This window comes from Pristiophorus japonicus, chromosome 4, assembly GCF_044704955.1.
Source record: "Pristiophorus japonicus isolate sPriJap1 chromosome 4, sPriJap1.hap1, whole genome shotgun sequence".
NCBI lineage: Eukaryota > Metazoa > Chordata > Chondrichthyes > Pristiophoridae > Pristiophorus > Pristiophorus japonicus.
Genome location: NC_091980.1, coordinates 166,113,927 through 166,137,652, shown reverse-complemented (window position 1 = coordinate 166,137,652; position 23,726 = coordinate 166,113,927). Strand labels below are relative to the sequence as shown.

Below are 23,726 nucleotides of genomic sequence, written 5' to 3'. Positions count from 1 at the left end.
CCACTTTATACTCCATCTGCCACCTTATTGCCCACTCGCTTAACCTGTCTATAATCCCTTAGCAGGTTTTTTATGTTCTCCTTACAGCTTATTTTTCCACCTAGCTTTGTATCATCAGCAAACTTGAATATATTACACTCGATCCAAGCTATTAATATAGATTGTAAATAGTTGAGGCCCCAGCACTGATCCTTGTGGCACCCCACTAGTTACAACCTGCTAACCAGAAAATGACCGTTTATTCTTGCTTTCTGTTTTCTGTCCATTAACCAATCCTCTATTCATGCTAATACATTATCCCAACCCCATCTACTTTTATCCTACTTCATCATCATCATAGGCATTTCCTCGGAATCGAGGAAGACTTGCTTCCACTCTTAGCATGAGTTCTTGGGTGGCTGTACAGTCCAATACGAGAACCACAGTCTCTGTCACAGGTGGGACAGACAGTGGTTGAAGGGAAGGGTGGGCAGGGAGCCTGGTTTGCCGCACGCTCCTTCCGCTGTCTGCGCTTGATTTCTGCATGCTCTCGGCAACAATACTCGGAGCTCAGCGCCCTCCCGGATGCACTTCCTCCACTTGGGGCGGTCTTTGGCCAGGGACTCTCAGATGTCAGTGGGGATGTTGCACTTTATCAGGGAGGCTTTGAGGGTGTCCTTGTAACGTTTCCGCTGCCCACCTTTGGCTCGTTTGCCCATCTTTAAAAAGGGGGACATAAGAACATAAGAATTAGGAACAGGAGTAGGCCATCTAGCCCCTCGAGCCTGCTCCGCCATTCAATAAGATCATGGCTGATCTGGTCGTGGACTCAGCTCCACTTACCTGCCCTCTCCCCGTAACCCTTAATTCCCTTATTGCTTAAAAATCTATCTATCTTTGACTTGAAAACATTCAATGAGCTAGCCTCAACTGCTTCCTTGGGCAGAGAATTCCACAGATTCACAACCCTCTGGGAGAAGAAATTCTTTCTCAACTCGGTTTTAAATTGGCTCCTCCGTATTTTGAGGCTGTGCCCCCTAGTTCTAGTCTCCCCTACCAATGGAAACAACCTCTCTGCCTCTATCTTGTCTATCCCTTTCATGATTTTAAATGTTTCTATAAGATCACCCCTCATCCTTCTGAACTCCAAGGAGTAAAGACCCAGTCTACTCAATCTATCATCATAAGGTAACCCCCTCATTTCTGGAATCAGCCTAGTGAATCGTCTCTGTACCCCTTCCAAAGCTAGTATATCCTTCCTTAAGTAAGGTGACCAAAACTGCATGCAGTACTCCAGGTGCGGCCTTGCCAATACCTTATACAGTTGCAGCAACACCTCCCTGCTTTTGTACTCCATCCCTCTCGCAATGAAGGCCAACATTCCATTTGCCTTCCTGATTACCTGCTGCACCTGCAAACTAACCTTTTGGGATTCATGCACAAGGACCCCCAGGTCCCTCTGCACCACAGCATGTTGTAATTTCTCCCCATTCAAATAATATTCCCTTTTACTGTTTTTTTTCCCCAAGGTGGATGACCTCACACTTTCCGACATTGTATTCCATCTGCCAAATCTTAGCCCATTCACTTAACCTATCCAAATCTCCTTGCAGCCTCTCCGAGTCCTCTACACAACCCGCTTTCCCACTAATCTTAGTGTCATCTGCAAATTTTGTTGCACTACACTCTGTCCCCTCTTCTAGGTCATCTATGTATATTGTAAACAGTTGTGGTCTCAGCACTGATCCCTGTGGCACACCACTAACCACTGATTTCCAACCGGAAAAGGACCCATTTATCCCGACTCTCTGCTTTCTGTTCGCCAGCCAATTCTCTATCCATGCTAATACATTTCCTCTGACTCTGCGTACCTTTATCTTCTGCAGTAACCTTTTGTGTGGCACCTTATCGAATGCCTTTTGGAAATCTAAATACACCACATCCATCGGTACACCTCTATCCACCATACTCGTTATATCCTCAAAGAATTCCAGTAAGTTAGTTAAACATGATTTCCCTTTCATGAATCCATGCTGCGTCTGCTTGATTGCACTATTCCTATCTAGATGTCCCGCTATTTCTTCCTTAATGATAGTTTCAAGCATTTTCCCCACTACAGATGTTAAACTAACCGGCCTATAGTTACCTGCCTTTTTCCTGCCCCCTTTTTTAAACAGAGGCGTTACATTAGCTGCTTTCCAATCCGCTGGTACCTCCCCAGAGTCCAGAGAATTTTGGTAGATTATAACGAATGCATCTGCTATAACTTCCGCCATCTCTTTTAATACCCTGGGAAGCATTTCATCAGGACCAGGGGACTTATCTACCTTCAGTCCCATTAGCCTGTCCAGCACTACCCCCCTAGTGATAGTGATTGTCTCCAGGTCCTCCCTTCCCACATTCCTGTGGCCTGCAAATTTTGGCATGGTTTTTGTGTCTTCCACTGTGAAGACGGAAGCAAAATAATTGTTTAAGGTCTCAGCCATTTCCACATTTCCCATTATTAAATCCCCCTTTTCATCTTCTAAGGGACCAACATTTACTTTAGTCACTCTTTTCCGTTTTATATATCTGTAAAAGCTTTTACTATCTGTTTTTATGTTTTGCGCAAGTTTACCTTCGTAATCTGTCTTCCCTTTCTTTATTGCTTTTTTAGTCATTCTTTGCTGTTGCTTAAAATTTTCCCAATCCTCTAGTTTCCCACTAACCTTGGCCACCTTATACGCATTGGTCTTTGATTTGATACTTTCCTTTATTTCCTTGGTTATCCACGGCTGGTTATCCCTTCTCTTACCGCCCTCCTTTTTCACTGGAATATATTTTTGTTGAGCACTATGAAAGAGCTCCTTAAAAGTCCTCCACTGTTCCTCAATTGTGCCACCGTTTAGTCTGTGTTTCCAGTCTATTTTAGCCAACTTTGCCCTCATCCCACTGTAGTCCCCTTTGTTTAAGCATAGTACGCTTGTTTCTGACACAACTTCCTCATCCTCAATCTGTATTACAATTTAAACCATATTGTAATCACTCATTCCGAGAGGATCTTTTACTCGGAGATCGTTTATTTTTCCTGTCTCATTACACAGGACCAGATCTAAGATGGCTTGCTCCCTTGTAGGTTCTGTTACATACTGTTCTAAGAAACAATCCCGTATGCATTCTATGAATTCCTCCTCCAGGCTACCCCGTGCGATTTGATTTGATCAATCGATATGCAGGTTAAAATCCCCAATGACTACTGCCGTTCCTTTTTCACATGCCTCCATTATTCCCTTGATTATTGCCCGCCCCACCGTGAAGTTATTATTTGGGGGCCTATAAACTACGCCGACCAGTGACTTTTTCCTCTTACTATCTCTAATCTCCACCCACAATGATTCAACATTTTGTTCATTGGAGCCAATATCATCCCTCACAACTGCCCTGATATCATCTTTTATTAACAGAGCTACCCCACCTCCTTTCCCTTCTTGCCTATCTTTCTGAATCGTCAGATACGCCTGTATGTTTAATTCCCAGTCTTGGCCACCTTGCAACCATGTTTCTGTAATGGCCACCAAATCATACCCATTTGTAATGATTTGTGCCGTCAGCTCATTTACTTTATTTCGAATGCTGCGTGCATTTAGGTCGAGTGTTTTCATCCTAGTTTTTAAACCATGATTTTTAGTTTTGACCCCTCCTGCAGCCCTTTTATATTCAGTGGCCCTTTTTGTTTCTTGCCTTTGGTTTCTCTGCCCTCCAGTTTTACTCATCTCTTTTCTGTCTTTTGTTTTTGTCTCCTTTTTGTTTCCCTCTGTCTCCCTGCATAGGCTCCCATCCCCCTGCAGTATTAGTTTAACTCCTCACCAACAGCACTAGCAAACACTCCCCCTAGGACATTGGTTCCGGTCCTGCCCAAGTGCAGACCGCCCAGTTTGTACTGGTCCCACCTCCCCCAGAACCTGTTCCAATGCCCCACGAATTTGAATCCCTCCCTGCTGCACCACTGCTCAAGCCACGTATTCATCTGTGCTATCCTGCGATTCCTGCTCTGACTAGCACGTGGCACTGGTAGCAATCCCGAGATTACTACTTTTGAGGTCCTACTTTTTAATTTAGCTCCTAGCTCCTTAAATTCGTCTCGTAGGACCTCATCCTTTTTTTTTAACCTATGTCGTTGGTACCAATGTGCACCACGACAACTGGCTGTTCTCCCTCCCTTTTTAGAATGTCCTGCACTCGCTCGGAGACATCCTTGACCCTTGCACCAGGGAGTCAACATACCATCCTGGAGTCTCGATTGCAGCTGCAGAAACGCCTATCTATTCCCCTTATGATTGAATCCCCTATCACTATTGCTCTCCCACTCTTTTTCATGCCCTCCTGTACAACAGAGCCAGCCACGGTGCCATGAACTTGGCTGCTGCTGCTCTCCCCTGATGAGTCATCTCCCTCAACAGCACTCAAAGCAGTGTATCTGTTTTGCAGGGGGATGACCAGATGGGACCCCTGCACTACCTTCTTTGTACTACTCTTCCTGCTGGTCTTCCATTCCCTAGCTGGCTGTGGATCCTTCTCATGCGGTAAGACCAACTCACTACACGTGCCACTTATGTCATTCTCAGCATCGTGGATGCTCCAGAGTGAATCCACCTTCAGCTCCAATTCCGCAACGCGGTCCGTCAGGACATGAAGGCGGATACACTTCTCTCACATGTAGTCGTCAGGGACACTGGAAGTGTCTCTGAGTTCCCACATGGTACAGGAGGAACATATCACGTGACCGAGTTCTCCTGCCATGCCTTAACCCTTAGATACCCTTAAATTGGTAACAACAATGTTACAGTTTACTTACTGATATAAAAAAGAAAAAGAAAAGCTACTCACCAATCACCAGCCAATCACTTACCCCCTTGGCTGTGACGTCACCTTTTGATTCCTTTCTACTTCTTTTTTGCTTTCTCTCCCGCTGTAGTTGCACCGGTACGCCTTTATAGGCCGCTCCGACGCTGCTCTCGCCTCTCACCAACTGCCGCTGGCTCTCGAGCTCCCGCTGGGCTTTTATAGGCCGCTCCGACGCTGCTCCCGCCTGTCACCAACTGCCGCTGGCTCTCGAGCTCCCGCTGGGCCTTTATAGGCCGCTCCGACGCTGCTCCCGCCTCTCACCAACAAGTCCGACTACGGCAACTACAGAGAAATATCTCTGCTATCAGCCACTGGGAAAGTCGTCGCGAGAGTCATCCTCAACCGTCTTCTCCTCGTGGCTGAGGAGCTCCTCCCGGAGTCACAGTGCAGATTTCGTCCCCTCCTGGGCACGACAGACATAATTTTTGCAGCACGACAGCTGCAGGGAACAGCGCCAGCCATTATACATGGCCGCCTTGGATCTTACAAAGGCCTTTGACAGTGTCAACTGCGAGGGTCTATGGAGCGTCCTCCTCCGATTCGAATGCCCCCAAAAGTACTGCTCCACGACAACATGCAAGCAGTGATCCTATCTTTCTTAATAACCTTCTATGTGGTACCTTATCGAATGCCTCTTGAAAATCCAATTATATTGTATCCACTGGTTCCCCTTGATCTCCCCTGCTAATTACATCCTCAAAAAACTCTTATGTATTTGTCACACTATTTCCCTTTCATAAAATTATTTTGATTCTATTATGATTTTCTAAGTGCCCTGCCACCACTTCCTTAATAATGGATTCCAGCATTTTCCCAATGACTGACGTCGGGCTAACTGGCCTGCAGTTCCCTGTTTTCTCTCCCTCCTTTCTGGAATAGTGGGGTTACATTTGCTATCTTCCAATCCGCTGGGACCGTTTTAGAATCTAGGAAATTTTGGAAGATCACAACCAATGCGTCCACAATCTCTGCAGCCACCTGTTTTAGAACCCAAGGATGTAGGCCACCCGGTCCTGATGAAAGATGTTTAACATTTAATAACAAGGTTCTTATGTTTGCTAATTGTGGAAACTGGAATTTCTCCCTTGCAGTTTTCCCCAACCTTTATGGTTTGGATTTGCTCCATGTTTGGCTCCCACTGGGTATGGTTAGTGATTGCACCTGTTGTGCCAATTGTACTTGCAAGTGCAGGAAGCAGGAGCCAAACCGAAAGATGTATCTCTGCCCCACTTTTTCCAAACAATCTGTGAAACGATTTGGTTGATGAAAGATAGAAAATCTGCAGCTATGTATTTTGTTGGAATGGAACCACAATCATTTTGTCTTTTATGTAAATGGATGTGGGATACATTACTTTGAAATGCTAGAATTACAACAGTGAGCATTATGATTTGCCAACATTTTTGTAACTTTTTGGAGCTCTGTATCTCTGGCCTGCCAAATAATTTAGATTCTCGTATAGCAGAATTTGGTTGAGCCAACTTCAGAGACTGGTCTTAAGGTACTGCAGAAATCTGAAGCCCTGAATGTGAATTATCTTGTGTTGAAAATGATTATAGAAATGAACAGGATAGCATTTTGAAGGCAGTAAATGAAAGATGAGCTCATTATAGGAGTGTGGACAGAGAATTTCTTAATGCCATTGGAAGCCCACTACTACACGGGAGTTGTCAAGCAATATCGCTTGTTCACTGTCTGATGCGTATCCCTACAAGCACACCATTCTTATTCACAGACCCTTCCTGTGCCCAGCATATCTCCTGCAATGACTTCTCATCCTGTATCTACTTAGTCACATCCAGGACTTCCTACAGTTATATTCTTGGTCCCCCTCCTGTATTCCTGATGGAAATGCTATCCATAAGTATGGAGTCACCTTCCATCTGTGTGTCGACCTTAGCCAGCTGTAGCTCTGCACAACCACCAACCTTGATCCTGTGACTACTGCCACGCTTTTCTGACTGCTCCTCTGATAGCAAATGGTGAATGAGCCAGAACTTGTTGCAGCCAACATCCGCAACACTGAAGGAATCAAGTTCAATCTCTCCCAAGAAACTTTATGAGATAACCCCAATCTCATTCCCCTTTCTGATGCCCACTCTAGCAGAATCTGACGGTAGTCAACCTTGGTGTTCTGTGTGACCTTGGCCTGACCTCTGCACCCCACATCCAGTCTGTCAACAAGACTGCCTATTTTGTCCGCCCTTAACCTCCCATCCACCCACTATTCCTCAACTGCTGAAAACTGCCTCATGTCTTTGCTTCCGGCAGACTTGACATTGCGAGTGCCCTCCTTACTGACCTACTGAGCTCCATGCTACATAATTACAATTCTTCCAGGGGGAGCTTATTCTGCAGAGTCCTCTCTTATCTTGCCTATTTTTACCAATCTCTAGTGGCTCTCACTACTCAGCTCATCATTTTGAAAAGCCTTGTCACTGTCTTCAGATACCTTTATTGCTTTGCTGTTCCCAACCTTTGCAGCACCATAACCCTACCTGCTCTTGCACCTCTCATCCCGTGCCTTCCATTTCCCCTCTGCTCTACCAACGGTGGCAGGGCCTTCAGCTATCTCGCACACGCACTTTGGATCGCTTCCCCTAAACCCCTTCATCGTGCTACATCTCTCGCCATCTCAAAAATGTCCTTAAAACACTGGTCTGTGAAATGCCTTAGCTGTGAACTATGCATGTTATGTAATGTTATATGTCCTTTTCAATAATTGCTCAGATCATAATCACATAGCTTGGAGCAAACCAATATCTCGTCATTGGAGGTGTGTTGGGTGGAGAGAATAATAGGTTTCGGTTTGAAGAATTGCCACTAGGATGAAGTCCTGGATCTCGTTCAGACACTACCTGAGAACCAGCGAGTGGCTAAACTTTCCTCAGACTTTTGAAACCAGGGGAAACTGGAGCAGTATTGAAAGTATACTTACTCCAGTGGCCACTTTCCCCTCGTCTCGTCCAAGGCTAGTCTGGCTCTTAATTCGCAAGTTTTCGGCAGTCGTCCGTTGAGATCCCACTTCTGACACCAAATGTTGATGTCTAGATTCTTTTCCCTCAATCTGGTTCAGTGAAATCACTGAGTCGAATACCGATTGTGCTTTAAACAAAGCAAGCTTTTATTTAAAAAGCAAATCCCGATCGGGGACCTTATCAGACAGAAGGAATGCAACTCTGATAGATCGCACTCACTTCCTACGGACAAAGTGACGTTACATTGTAAAGGGACGACGATTATACATTTTCGGTAAAAGATAACAAGATAGGGCTAGAGTGACATCCTAGTTCAGCCTATCCCTTTTGATCCCTCTTTCCCTTTGTCCACTCATAAGCCGACCTAAGTATGGTCTGATTTTAAACAAAGACCTTCTGTTAATGTTTCAGGTTAATAACATGATTTAATAAGACCTTGAGGTTTTTCTGCAAGCTGTGGGTTTTGTTTCAATATGTTAGTGTTGTAACATTTTGCAGTCTCGAGTCTGAGATGTCATGGCTATTCCCCCATGAATTCTTTGTTAGCTTATACTGTCCATATATAATTCCCACGTTCTAAACTTGTCGTCTTAAATGTCTGTATACATTTAATATCCATGTTCAGTATGCATTATCATTCTGAGGTCCATGTTCTAACAACTCCTCCCAGCTGGTGAATGCAAAACAACATGGCTCATTTGAAACAACTATTGAAAAGGATAGAATAAGCCTATTGATTTTGGTAGAGCTCATCTGAGTGAATGTGAGCAATTTGCCAGCAAAATCTGTTTACTTATCTGGGCTAATCTCGAGTTGATCTGATTTTTCTTCCTATTTTGCCATTGTGTTTGCTGATCTTCCTGTTTTACACCATTGCGTTTGCAGTTTTCAACTTCACTGCTATCTAGATGATCAATCACCTCTGATTTAATGGACTGCATTCATCCTGTGCTGGGTCTTGCTGTTTAGACTGACTCCAGGCTCTCTGCTCACTTCATATCCAGCCACTCTGCCTCCGGCACCAAGTTCAGTCAGCTGTGATGCTCTTCTGTACACTCGGGCTGGGATGAGCACATGTTGGTAGAGCAAGAGTCTTTGGCTGCTGGATGCCCTCTTCGCCTGAGGCCATTCTCCATATGTGGGCTTAAGCAATAAGTGCTGGCAAGCTGTTCAACTATGGGATGTGTATCGTAGCTGATTTTATACTCATCAACCAAACTTAAACTCCTCTTTCTCTTAGTCACACCTCACTACCATGGCATTCAGCCCCAATGACTGGCCATTGCCCTCTGACATATCCCAGTGTCTCCAAAGTCTTGGTGAGACTGTGCGTGTAGTTCAAACCTCCCATATTTTATATTCTCTTTAATCTGTTAAGTATTCTTCTGCATATCAGTCTGATGACCTGCATTGTTAAATGTTGCTCTTTCTGTATTATCAATGAGTGTGTTTTCTCAAAAGCAAAATTCCAGTTTCCACCACTGCAAAATCACACTTTTGTCAAATGAACAGACTTTAAAGATCACCAGCAATAGAGTAATAATGAATTAGAAGTCGGTCTAAAACTAACCTTTTCTTTTTCAGTGCTGAAATCAGGGAAGGGAAATGCAAGAGGACACACTCAGGTGTAAGTTTTTATTAATTATTAGTTCATTTTGCATGTCCTGAGGGATATTTTCACTTGCTCCCCTTAATCTTGCCGTAATGTGGGAAAAAGTCTGGGATATTAACCTGGTGCAACTGGGATTCGACAAATGGGTCAAATTTAGAATCACGCCAAGTAAATGAGACTTGATGTCTTTAAAATCCATTTTGTGATCTTTTAAATACTTATCCATTGACTTATAATCCCAATGCACCATGCCACCCTATCTAAACTTATCTTTTTCAAAACGTTTTTATCGTTTTCAAAACGTTTTTATCTTTCTCATCAATTTTCTTTGGCAGTTGTTCTCGCCTGAAGGTGTTAAATTCTTGAGGGTGAGGTAAAATTCCACAGACACCCTCCAGTACCTTGACAAGTGTCCATTATTCACTTGCCCACCTTGACAGTATATGTGAGCAGACAATTTATTTGTAAGGGGCATCAGGGATGAGCTCAATCCTGTCTCTGTGTACATGCACTTTCAGTAGAGGTTGCTGGACAGTAATCAGGAGGAGCTCTGGTAATTCCGTCCCCACTCCCTGTGAAACTTGAGGCCAATTGTACTGCTACCGTGTTAAAATCAATTGTATTTAATTATGCATAGGTTAAAAGAAACAAAGTCACAATTGATCCACACAGTTTCATGAACAAAAGTGCATTTTACAAATGTTAATGTTTAATTTCCAATCAATTTTTGGCACAAGGACTAAATGAAAACTATCCTACCCACCTGTCTGAATTGTGCATCTACAACTGATGGTCGGCATCTGAAACAAGAACCCCACCTGAAACATTCACCTTTTCTGTTCAGATGCTAACTGATCTGCTCTGCATTTCCAGGTTTATGGTTTTACTTTCATCATAATATCCTGGTGAAATTCAAGTAACTATTGGGGTCAATGTAATTCGAAATAGTCCTGATTTGAGCAACAGCTTAAAAATTTGCAATGAAAAGATGATAATCAATCAACAGTTTAGTTCTGGGATGTCAGAATTGTGGCCACAAAGGTCTAGTAATGATGTTTTAATTTGTTTATGTATTGGTTTCTCCTATTTGAATATCACAGGCCTAGAGGTTTGGAAAGGTCTGTTTTCGAGGCTGCTCCATGATTGCTGAATTAAACCCATACCTGAGGACCAAGATGTATTGTTAGGTTGATGTATATGCAAATTAATAGGAACATGTGTTCAAACTATATATGTGGTCTGCAGAACTCCATGGTATGTACAGACAAAGTATGAGCACTCCTGGATGAGTATAAGTGTGCACTGAGTTATGATCATCATCATAGGCAGTCCCTCGAAATTGAGGAAGACTTGCTTCAACTCTAAAAGTGAGTTCTCAGGTGACTGTACATTCCAATATGGGAATTACAGTCCCTGTCACAGGTGGGACAGATAGTCGTTGAAGGAAAGGGTGGGTGGGGAGTCCAGTTTGCCACACTCTCCTTCCACTACCTGTGCTTATTTTCTGCATGCTCTTGACAACAAGACTCGAGGTGCTCAGTGCCCTCCCGGATGCTCTTCCTCCACTTAGGGCGGTCTTTGGCCAGGGATTCCCAGATGCCGATGGGGATGTTGCACTTTATCAAGGAGGCTTTGAGGGTGTCCTTGAAACGTTTCCTCTGCCCACCTGGGGAACACATGCTGTGTAGGAATTCCGAGTAGAGCGCTTGCTTTGGGAGTTTTGTGTTGGGCATGCGGACACTGTGGCCCGCCCAATGGAGCTGGTCAAGTGTGGTCAGTGCTTCGATGCCGGGGATGTTGGCCTGATCGAGATGGATATAGCAATAGTGTAATGCTGGTACATTTCGTGTCATTTTTAAATAACCTTTCTGTACTCATGTATTAAAAAATAATTTTACTCTGATTATTTTTGAGTTGCATAAAAATTGCATGCCTCGTATCAAAGCTTCTTGCTCCACCTGTGATACTGTAATGTATAAGCAGTGCTTCGAGTTGTCCTGTGTTATCTATATGAACTCATCAAAAAAATAATGGATGCCAGGGTAAAGGAGCGTAAGATGGATTTTAATCTGACACCTACCGAGCATCAATTCTCATTTAATCAGAATGGTCCTGACTTTGAGTCAATTGTATCAGGTTAAATTGTTTGTGCAAGCTGTACAAAGATGTACAATTATTGAAAACTGCTCCATATCAATGGCTTAAAAAGCAATATTTAGAATTGCTCAAACTTTAGTGACTTAATGCATAGTTGCTCCCTGACAAATGTTGGCCCATTTGTATTGTTTATACTTAAATAATTACCATTTTTTTCCCCCCTCAAGATTTTGAAAGTTTCCAGGAGTCCACTTAGAACTCTGAAGGAAGTTGATATCTGCCAAAAGGTAACAAAGAATTACTGAAATAAGTAACATTTTAAAACCGTTTAGACTACAAATAATACCAAACCCTAAGGTATATGTGATGTGTCCAATGCATCGCAGATGTGGACTGTAGGCAGGTCCTAGCTTTGTGCAACGGGTGACTTAATGGGTAAATTGGGAAAGGAGAGATGTGTCAGCCCTACATGTACCAATTAATTGATTGTGAGAGATAGAAGGTGTTATGAACCATACTGAAACCTATCTAGAGTGACTAACAGGTGCTGAAATACAAATGTAAACCTGATTTAATTTATTGTTGGGAGAGAGGCATAATGACAGTTGAAAAAAATGATTGGATATATTTGCTGATGCAGTATTTTATTTTAGAGATATTTTATTTTGAAAATAAGAATGGGGAGAATTGGTTTCAGTGCTTCAGATATGGTAACATGCTAATAATCAAAACACAAACTATAGAGGTGTTGTAAACCATGGATTCTGATCATTTTTCTGTTTCTTCTGCTTGGAGATGGAGCCGGTGGGGAAAGTTCGCAGAAGCTCTCGACGAGTCAGCTTTGCAGAGACAAAAGAAGTCAAGTAAGTGAAGGAAGTATAGCTTCATGTATTAGAATCAAAGTCACATGGCATTCTTTGTGACTGACAGTTTATCACTCCTTGTCCTTCTTGACTTGTCTGCAGTCTTTGACACAGTTGACTATTCTATTCTTCTCCGACGCCTCTCTACCGTCGTCCAACTGGGTGGGACCTGGTTCCATTCTTATCGATCTAATTGTAGCCAGAGAATCACATGCAATGGCTTCTCTTCCCGCATCGTTTCCTCTGGTGTCCCCCAAGAATCTATCCTTGGCCCCCTTCTATTTCTCTTCTACATGTTGCCTCTTGGCGACATCATCATGACACAGTCAGTTTCCACATGTACGCTGTCGATACCCAACTCTACCTCGCCACCACTTCTCTCGACCTCTCCATGGCCTGCTTGTCTGACATCCGGCTCTGGATGAGAAGAGATTTTCTCCAATTAAATATTGGGAAGACCGAAGCCATTGTTTTTGGTCCCTACCACAAACTGTTCACTAGCTAGTGATTCCATACCTCTCCCTAACATTTGTCTGAGGCTAAACCACACTGTTCGCAACCTTTGTGTCATATTTGACCCTGAAATGAGCTTCGATCACACATCCGCAACATAACTAAGACCGCCTATTTCCACCTCCATAACATCGTCCATCTGTGCCCTTGCCTCAGCTCATCTAGCAATCCTCACCTATGCCTTTGTTACCTCCAGACTTGACTATTCCAATGCACTCCTGGGTGGCCTCCCACATTCTACCCTACATAAACTAGAGGTGATCCAAAACTCAACTGCCCGTGTCCTAACTCGCACCAAGTCCTGTTCACTCATCACCCCTGTCCTCGCTGACCTACATTGGCTCTTGGTTAAGTAATGCCTCGATTTCAAAATTCTCATCCTTGTTTTCAAATCCCTCCATGGCCTCGCCCCTTCCTATCTCTGTAATCTCCTCCATTCCTCTAATTCTTCCCTCTTGAGCATCCCTGATTATAATCGCTCAGCCACTGGTGGCCATGCCTTCTGTTGCCTAAGTCCTAAACTCTGGAATTCCCTGCCTAAATTTCTCCACCTCTCTACCTCTTTCCTCCTTTTAAGACACTCCTTAAAACCTACCTCTTTGACCAAGCTTTTGGTCATCTACCCTAATGTGACTCGATGTCAAATTTTTTTGTCTTGTAATACTCCTGTGAAGCACCTTGGGACATTTTACTACGTTAAAGGCACTATATAAATACAAGTTGTTGTTGTTGTTGTAGAATTCCACTTAACTGGAGCAGAGTGTAGTAATGTGCTTCTCTGTGATCCACTTGGGTTTTGACAAATTGAGTCCTAAAGCTGTGTCTATTGAGACCACCTGGCAATGGTTAGGTGGAAGTGGAGAGGGGAAAGAAATGTTGTCGGAATTATTACTGTTCTTTTTGCTATTATTGGAAAAGCGGGTAAGATGTTAAACTTAAATAAGTTAATAAAAACAGAAACCACTTGTGCTTGTGTTTTCAAAGATCTTTTTAAAAAAAAATTAGTTCACGGGATATGGACGTTGCCGGCAAGGCCAGCATTTATTGCCCATCCCTAATTGTCCTTGAGAAGATGGTGGTGAGCCGCCGCCTTTAATACAACTGAGTGTCTTGCCAGGCCATTTCAGAGGGCATTTAAGAGTCAATTACATTGCTATGGTTCCTGGTGGCGGTTTCCTGACGTCTGATTTTTAACCCCAGGCAACTGATTCCAGCTCTTTTACGGTGGTTCAAGATTCAATCCGCCCGAATTAGGCCCCGACCACTACACTGGCCATGCCCCCAGGTCTGATTTGCGAGATTCTGCCTACATTGAAAGGCTATTCAAATTGCACTCAATTTCTTAGGCATGTCGGCACTGGTAGACATGTTTTTTCATATCAAAAAATATTTAATTTGAAATGCTTCATTTTTTTAAAATCAGGATACTCAAAAATGCAGAACTGGACACCCTTATTAATAATGCTTATTTTTGGTGATAAACCCATTTTCAATTGCATTAATAAAACTGCACCAGGTTACCACCTCTTCAATACATCAAGGAATACTTTTAATGGAAAGAAAAAAATAAACTGTTGCCTTCTATAATGCTGCTCGATTGCGCTGGTTCATGGAAAATTTCACGTTTCTGATTATGCAAATATACCTTAGCAGAAACTTGAAACCGAACCTAATCTATGCACATTTTTGGTGCAATTTCCTGAAAACTACCAACGTGTTTATGTCAGGTAAGAATAGGGTTGAGCTCAGTTGAGATGCACTTGATTGTTGAATAGCATTTGCTGACTTTCCTAAGCTCGTATGTGAAGAATGGACTTGGACCAGGTACTGCAGTGCTATAGCCCAGCAACAGTTAGCCTCTTCAGGGTAGGCAGGTGAGAAAATTGTGTGGTAGAAGACATCCCTAAAACTCCTTGACCCATCCAAATTGTAAAAATAAATTGTACTTCATTTGACAAATTTGCTGGAATTATTTGAGGATGTAACGAAGAGAGTGGATAAAGGGGAACCAGTGGATGCGGTGCATTTGGATTTCCAGAAGGCATTCGATAAGGTGCCATATAAAAGCTTACTGCACAAGATAAAAGTTCACAGGGTTGGGGGTAATATATTAACATGGATAGAAGATTGGCTAACTAACAAAAAACAGTGTCGGGATAAATGGGTCATTTTCCGGTTGGCAAACAGTAACTAGTGGTGTGCAGCAGGGATCGGTGCTGGGGCCTCGACTATTTACAATCTACATTAATCATTTGGATGAAGGGACCGAGTGTAATGTAGCCAAGTTTGCTGATACAAAGATGGGTGGGAAAGCAAATTGTGAGGAGGATACACCAAATCTGCAAAGGGATATAGACAGGCTAAGTGAGTGGGCAAAAAATTGGCAGATGGAATATAATGTGGGAAAATATGAGGTTATCCATGTTGGCAGAAATAATAAAAAAGCAAATTATTTTTTAAATGGAGAAAAGTTGCAAAGTGCTGCAGTACAGAGGGACCTAGGTGTCCTTGTGCATGAAATACAAATAGTTAGTTTGCAGGTATAGCAAGTAATCAGGAAGACAAATGGAATGAAGGTATGAGGCGTGAATTGGCTGGGATGGATTGGCGAATGATACTTAAGGGGTTGACTGTGGATGGGCAATGGCAGACATTTAGAGACCGCATGGATGAACTACAACAATTGTACATTCCTGTCTGGCATAAAAATAAAAAAGGGAAGGTGGCTCAACCGTGGCTATCAAGGGAAATCAGGGATAGTATTAAAGCCAAGGAAGTGGCATACAAATTGGCCAGAAATAGCAGTGAACCTGGGGATTGGGAGAAATTTAGAACTCAGCAGAGGAGGACAAAGGGTTTGATTAGGGCAGGGAAAATGGAGTATGAGAAGAAGCCTGCAGGGAACATTAAGACGGATTGCAAAAGTTTCCATAGATATGTAAAGAGAAAAAGGTTAGTAAAGACAAACGTAGGTCCCCTGCAGTCAGAATCAGGGGAAGTCATAACGGGGAACAAAGAAATGGCAGACCAATTGAACAAGTACTTTGGTTCGGTATTCACGAAGGAGGACACGAACAACCTTCCGGTTATAAAAGGGGTCGGGGGTCTAGTAAGGAGGAGGAACTGAGGGAAATCCTTATTAGCCGGGAAATTGTGTTGGGGAAATTGATGGGATTGAAGGCTGATAAATCTCCAGGGCCTGATGGACTACATCCCAGAGTACTTAAGGAGGTGGCCTTGGAAATAGTGGATGCGTTGACAGTCATTTTCCAACATTCCATTGACTCTGGATCAGTTCCTATAGAGTGGAGGGTAGCCAATGTAACCCCACTTTTTAAAAAAGGAGGGAGAGAGAAAACAGGGAATTATAGACCGGTCAGCCTGACATCGGTAGTGGGTAAAATGATGGAATCAATTATTAAGGATGTCATAGCAGTGCATTTGGAAAGAGGTGACATGATAGGTCCAAGTCAGCATGGATTTGTGAAAGAGAAATCATGCTTGACAAATCTTCTGGAATTTTTTGAGTATGTTTCCAGTAGAGTGGACAAGGGAGAACCAGTTGATGTGATATATTTGGACTTTCAGAAGGCGTTCGACAAGGTCCCACACAAGAGATTGATGTGCAAAGTTAGAGCACATGGGATTGGGGATAGTGTACTTACATGGATTGAGAACTGGTTGTCAGACAGGAAGCAAAGAGTAGGAGTAAATGGGTACTTTTCCGAATGGCAGGCAGTGACTAGTGGGGTACCGCAAGGTTCTGTGCTGGGGCCCCAGCTGTTTACATTGTACATTAATGATTTAGATGAGGGGATTAAATGTAGTATCTCCAAATTTGCAGATGACACTAAGTTGGGTGGCAGTGTGAGCTGTGAGGCTGCAGAGCGACTTGGATAGGTTAGGTGAGTGGGCAAATGCATGGCAGATGAAGTATAATGTGGATAAATGTGAGGTTATCCACTTTGGTGGTAAAAACAGAGAGACAGACTATTATCTGAATGGTGACAGATTAGGAAAAGGGGAGGTGCAAAGAGACCTGGGTGTCATGGTACATCAGTCATTGAAGGTTGGCATGCAGGTGCAGCAGGCGGTTAAGAAAGCAAATGGCATGTTGGCCTTCATAGCAAGGGGATTTGAGTACAGGGGCAGGGAGGTGTTGCTGCAGTTGTACAGGGCATTGGTGAGGTCACACCTGGAGTATTGTGTACAGTTTTGGTCTCCTAACCTGAGGAAGGACATTCTTGCTATTGAGGGAGTGCAGCGAAGGTTCACCAGACTGATTCCCGGGATGGCGGGACTGACCTATCAAGAAAGACTGGATCAACTGGGCTTGTATTCACTGGAGTTCAGAAGAATGAGAGGGGACCTCATAGAAACATTTAAAATTCTGACGGGGTTAGACAGGTTAGATGAAGGAAGAATGTTCCCAATGTTGGGGAAGTCCAGAACCAGAGGTCACAGTCTAAGGATAAGGGGTAAGCCATTTAGGACCGAGATGCGGAGGAACTTCTTCACCCAGAGAGTGGTGAACCTGTGGAATTCTCTACCACAGAAAGTTGTTGAGGCCAATTCACTAAATATATTCAAAAAAGAGTTAGATAAGGTCCTTACTGCTAGGGGGATCAAGGGGTATGGCGAGAAAGCAGGAATGGGGTACTGAAGTTGAATGTTCAGCCATGAACTCATTGAATGGCGGTGCAGGCTAGAAGGGCCGAATGGCCTACTCCTGCACCTATTTTCTATGTTTTTATGTTTCTATTGCAAGGGGTACAAAAGCAGAGAAGTCCTGCTACAACTATACAGGGTATTGGTGAGGCCACACCTAGAGTACTGCATACAGTTTTGTTCTCCGTACTTAAAGGATATACTTGCATTGGAGGTAGTTCACTGCAGGTTCACTAGGTTGGTTCTGGAGATGAGGGGATTGGCTTATGAAGATGTGTGTAGTAGGTTGGGCCTATACTGATTGGAGTTCAGAAGAATGATCTTATCGAAACATATAAGATAATGAGGGGGCTTGACAAGGTGGATGCTGTGAGAATATTTCTGCTCATAGGGGAAACTAGAACTAGGGGACATTGTCTCAGAATAAGGGGCCACCCATTTAGAACTGAGATGAGGAGGAATTTCTTCTGAGGGTTGTAAATCTGTGAAATTATCGACCAGAGAGCTGTGGGGACTGGGTCATTGAATATATTTAAGGCGGAGGTGGACAGATTTTTAAGCGATAAGGGAATAAAGGGTTATGGGGAGCGGGCAGGGAAGTGGAGCTGAATCCACGATCAGATCAGCCATGATCCTATTAAATGGCGGAGCAGGCTCACGGGCCAAATGGCCTACTCCTGCTCCTATTTCTTATGTTCTTAAAGCGCTTTGAAACGTCCGGTAGTCGTAAAAGGCACTCTTGGGTTGCCTTGTGGGGTAGGAGGAGCAGGATTGCTCCGCTAGGCCCCACCAGGAAACCTTTAGCCTCCCCTACAACGGAATTCCCCTCTCTGAACACTTCTCCTGATGGCAGTCTCCTGCTGTCCGATTTTTAACAGACGGGCAACTGATTCTGAGTCTTTTGGTCGTAAAGTTGGCAAAGGAATGCCATTAAATCTGCCACGGCTACCTGGTGCCTCCTGGACGCCCATGGCACTTGCTTTGCTGTGTTCCCCTCAGCGAATTAAAATTGATCCCAATGTTTCTGTATTTCCTTTCTGTTCAAAGGACTTGCCTCGACCAACTCAATTTTACCAGTGTCAAAAGTTGTTTTCAGACTACTGCTACATTCACCTGTATCAGATAAAGTTTAAATTGAACAAGTTCAGAACACACAACATTGACACTCTATAATGTGTGGTAGTTTTCCAGTTCACCCCAAAAATGTTTCATTATCTCTGCCTTTTCCAACCATAGGACGTTTCTCTTTCATATCCTTCCAGTCCATCCCAGGATTTAATGACCGCCACTTCTATTTGAAAGATTCTCATATTAACAGCTAATGTATAATGCTGAGTTAAAGATTCTAACACAACTTGACGGCGCAGAGGATGGTCACAAATCAAGTATGAAATACAAGATTTTTAAGCCTTCAACTCTGTCAAGCCTTGTAACTAGAAACAGTCAAATATTTTATTGGAGAACTTGAAGCTGAGCAGAAAAAAGTAGATAATTGACAAAAGGTTAGATGATATAATATCCAGAAAGTCTGTCTGGAGTTAACCTATTTATTATATTTCCAAGTGCCATGGATCTCTTTATGATTATGGTAAATGGCTCCCTTGGGAATGCAAAAGGCACAAAGAAATATGAAGAATTGATGGTGCCTATAATTTAGCTGGCAGCATCAGGAGAACGCAGTCAGAAACAATTGGGGGAATGGATGTATAATTTTAGGAATGCTCTGTAGAGTTGAGACAGGTCAGATAATCTATTTTAGAGGGTAGTGGTTGAGAATTAAATGTTGCCAGGACACCGGGAGAACTCCCTGCTCCTCTTTGAATAGTGCCGTGGGATATTTTACATCTATCCAGGAGGGCAGGTTTAACACCTCATCTGAAAGACGATACTCCCTCAGTACTGCACTGGATTACCGTCAGCTCAAGTATAACAAGGCATCAGCAGCAGATGGAATCCCAGCTGAGGCACTAAAGTATGGCGGAGAAGCATTATTGGCACGAATGCATGACCTCATCTCTCTTATCTGGAAGGAGGAGAGCATGCCAGGAGATCGCAGAGATGCTGTAATCGTGACCATCTTCAAAAAAGGACACCAGTCCGACTGCGGCAACTGACTGCGACAGAGGAATCTCCCCGCTGTCGGCCATTGGGGAAAGTCATCGCAAGAATCCTCCTCAACCGTCTTCTCCCTGTGGCTAAAGAGCTCCTCCCAGAGTCACACATGCAGTTGTATCCCTTAGTGGATGGAATCCGCAAGAGCACTAACTAGTGTACATAGCCGCCTTTGACCTTTCAAAGCCCCTTGACACTGTCCACCGTGAGGGACTGTGGAGTGACCTCCTTCATTTCAGCTGCCCCCAAAAGTTTGTCACCATCCTCTGCCTGCTCCATGACAACATGCAAGCCGTGATCCTGACCAACAGATCCATCACAAACTCAATCCACATCCAGACCAGGGTCAAGCAGGGAGGGCTGTGTCATCGCACCAACGCTCTTCTCGATCTTCCTTGCTGCAATGCTCCATCTCGCTATCAACAAGCTTCCCACTGGAGTGGAACTAAACTGTAGAACCAATGGGAACCTGTTGAACCTACATCGCTGCCAAGCTAGATCCAAGGCCATCACACACTCTGTCATCGAACTACAGTACGTGGACGACATGTCTGCGCACACTCGGAAGCCAAACTCCAAGCCACTATCAACACCTTCACCGAGGCGTACGAAAGCACAGGCCTTACACTAAACATCTGTAAGACAAAGGTCCTCCACCAACCTGACCCCGCCACACAGCACTGCTCCCCGGTCATCAAAATCCATGGCTCATCCTTGGACAACGTGGACCATTTTCAATACCTCGGGAGTCTAGTATCAGCAAGGGCAGACATCAATGACGAGGTCCAACACCGCCTTCAGTGTGCCAGCACAGCCTTCAGTCGCCTGAGGAAGAGAGTGTTTGAAGACCAGGACCTCCAATCTGGCACCAAGCTTTTCGTCTATACAGGGCAGTAGTGATACCTGCCCTCCTATATGATTCAGAGACGTGGACTATATACAGCAGACACCTCAAAGCACTAGAGAAGTACCACCAGCGCTGCCTCTGCAAGATCCTCCAAATGCACTGGGAGGATTGGGCCAACATCCCCAGCATCGAAGCACTGACCACACAACCAGCTCCGTTGGGCGGGCCACATCGTCCACATGCCTGACACGAGACGTCCTAAGTAAGTGCTCTACTCTGAACTCTTACACGGCACGCTAACCCCAGGTAGGCAGAGGAAACGCTTCAAAAACACCCACAAAGCACCTGGGAATGTCTGGCCCAAGACCGCCCAAAGTGGAGGAAGAGCATCCGGGAGGGCATTGAGCACCTTGAGTCTCGTCACCGAGAGCATGCAGAAATCAAGTGCAGACAGCGGCAGGACCGTATGGCAAACCAGGCTCCCCACCCACCTTTTCCTTCAACCACTGTCTGTCCCACTTGTGACAGACTGCAATTCTCGCATTGGACTGTACAGCCACCTGAGAACTCACTTTGAATGGAAGCAAGTCTTCCTAGATTTCAAGGGACTGCCTATGATGGGATTGTTCACCTAAATTATGTGTTCATGTCTCTGGAGCGGAACTTGAACCCATAACCTTCTGACGCTGAGGCGAGAGTACGACTACTGAGCTAAGGCTGACAGTTAACCAGGGATAATGTTCTGGGGTTATTCGTTTTGACGTTGATTGCATATTAGTAAGTCTGGGCTACTGAGCATCCCCATGGATTCAAAGAACGTAGTCTAATTCTGCATTTAGTATGTGCTTGAAGATCAAATTTTAACTAAAGCCAGTGTGTCCATATAATTAGCTTTACTTTTATCTTGCACTATTACTATGTAACCACATGCACAAATATTTGATATAGCCTAGCTTTCTGGTTGAAGAATCACACGGTGTCTGATAGTTTTAGACTTTGGTAATTCCACCTAATTCTGTTTTCCATTTGATGTGAATCTCCTGTATGTGGAATCCCTGGTGTTTGGGTCTCATGGCTATCCATGTTTGCTAGGTTTCTCCTAGAGACCAAAAGGCCTACACTTTTTCAGGTGTTAGTAGGCTCCTTGTTGTTTTTGCCAGGATAGAAAGTGGTAGGTTTTCAAAATGACCTGAAGGTCTAGCTGGCCTGGAGTCATTCATGCTCATTAAATCTTCCATTTATATAATCCATTTGTAATGAAACTTGATTACTTATAATTAGTGAAGATGTTTGCATGCAGGGAAAGAAACACTTTCGAAGGCTAGAAGGGACAGATATTATATTGAATGCAAAGTTTGGTTTGTACAATTAGATCAGCAGCTGACTGAAGTGCAAAGGCTGCAACCTTGTGTTTTGAATCTCACTTTATTTTTTCTCTTCAGGGAGTTTGTGACTGATGCAATGATGATAATGCAAGCAGATGTGGAAAATGGTAAATACATCTGTATTGACATGCAATTATAACATGGAGATTCATAATTCAAGTACGTGAGTTAGTTGACTTTTCTTTTGTAAGAGAGTTTAAGAAATGACTAGGATCAAGGATCTTCCACTCTGCATGAAAACTTAAGCAATATTTTTTGTTAAATATTTGAAATTGAGGTAATTTACAAAAAGCTCGTGGCCATTGTTGCTTTTGATTTGTAATTATTGAAATATTTTAATTTTTAGGGGAAGACAACCAAAAGGAGAACCAGCAAGAAGAGTTGGAAAGGTAAAGTGCTATTTTTTATCTTCCATTTAAAAAAAATAATTCATGGGATGTGGACGTCGCTGGAAAGGCCAACGCTTATTGCCCATCCCTAATTGCCTTTGAGAAAGTGGTAGTGAGCCGCCTTCGAGAACCACTGCAGTCTGTATGATGTAGCCACAGTGCTGTTAGGTAGGGATTCCCAAGAGTTTGACCCAGCGACTATGAAGGAGTGGCGATTATATTTTCAAGTCAGGGTGGTGTGTGACTTGGAGGTGGTAGTGTTCCCATGTGCCGCTGCCCTTTTCCTTCTAAGTTGTAGAGGACGTGGATTTGGGAGATGCTGTTGGTGAGGAGTTAAACTAATATGGCAGGGGGATGGAAACCAATACAGTGAGACAGAGGGAAACAAAAAGGAGACAAAAACAAAAGACAGAAAAGAGATGAGTAAAACTGGAGGGCAGAGAAATCAAAGGCAAGAAACAAAAAGGGCCACTGAATATAAAAGGGCTGCAGGAGGGGTCAAAACTAAAAATCATGGTTTAAAAACTAGGATGAAAACACTCGACCTAAATGCACGCAGCATTCGAAATAAAGTAAATGAGCTGACGGCACAAATCATTACAAATGGGTATGATTTGGTGGCCATTACAGAAACATGGTTGCAAGGTGGCCAAGACTGGGAATTAAACATACAGGGGTATCTGACGATTCAGAAAGATAGGCAAGAAGGGAAAGGAGGTGGGGTAGCTCTGTTAATAAAAGATGATATCAGGGCAGTTGTGAGGGATGATATTGGCTCCAATGAACAAAATGTTGAATCATTGTGGGTGGAGATTAGAGATAGTAAGGGGAAAAAGTCACTGGTCGGCGTAGTTTATAGGCCCCCAAATAATAACTTCACGGTGGGGCGGGCAATAATCAAAGGGAATAATGGAGGCATGTGAAAAAGGAACGGCAGTAGTCATTGGGGATTTTAACCTGCATATCGATTGGTCAAATCAAATCGCACGGGGTAGCCTGGAGAAGGAATTCATAGAATGCATACGGGATTGTTTCTTAGAACAGTATGTAACAGAACCTACAAGGGAGCAAGCCATCTTAGATCTGGTCCTGTGTAATGAGACAGGAAAAATAAACGATCTCCGAGTAAAAGATCCTCTCGGAATGAGTGATCACAATATGGTTTAATTTGTAATACAGATTGAGGATGAGGAAGTTGTGTCAGAAACGAACGTACTATGCTTAAACAAAGGGGACTACAGTGGGATGAGGGCAGAGTTGGCTAAAGTAGACTGGAAACAAGGACTAAACGGTAGCACAATTGAGGAACAGTGGAGGACTTTTAAGGAGCTCTTTCATAGTGCGCAACAAAAATATATTCCAGTGAAAAAGAAGGGCGGCAAGAGAAGGGATAACCAGC

The 23,726-nt window shown here is 43.6% G+C and overlaps 1 protein-coding gene across 1 annotated transcript in view; it reads left to right on the top strand.

The window, feature by feature from the left end:
- knl1 (kinetochore scaffold 1) overlaps window positions 1–23,726 on the top strand; it is a 170,106-nt gene that overhangs the window by 31,141 nt on the left and 115,239 nt on the right. Inside the window, exons 3-7 of the mRNA XM_070878795.1 lie at window positions 9,426–9,468; window positions 11,778–11,837; window positions 12,346–12,413; window positions 21,996–22,045; window positions 22,285–22,327. Coding sequence (XP_070734896.1) covers window positions 9,426–9,468; window positions 11,778–11,837; window positions 12,346–12,413; window positions 21,996–22,045; window positions 22,285–22,327 — 264 coding nt within the window. The remainder of the gene's footprint in view (window positions 1–9,425; window positions 9,469–11,777; window positions 11,838–12,345; window positions 12,414–21,995; window positions 22,046–22,284; window positions 22,328–23,726) is intronic.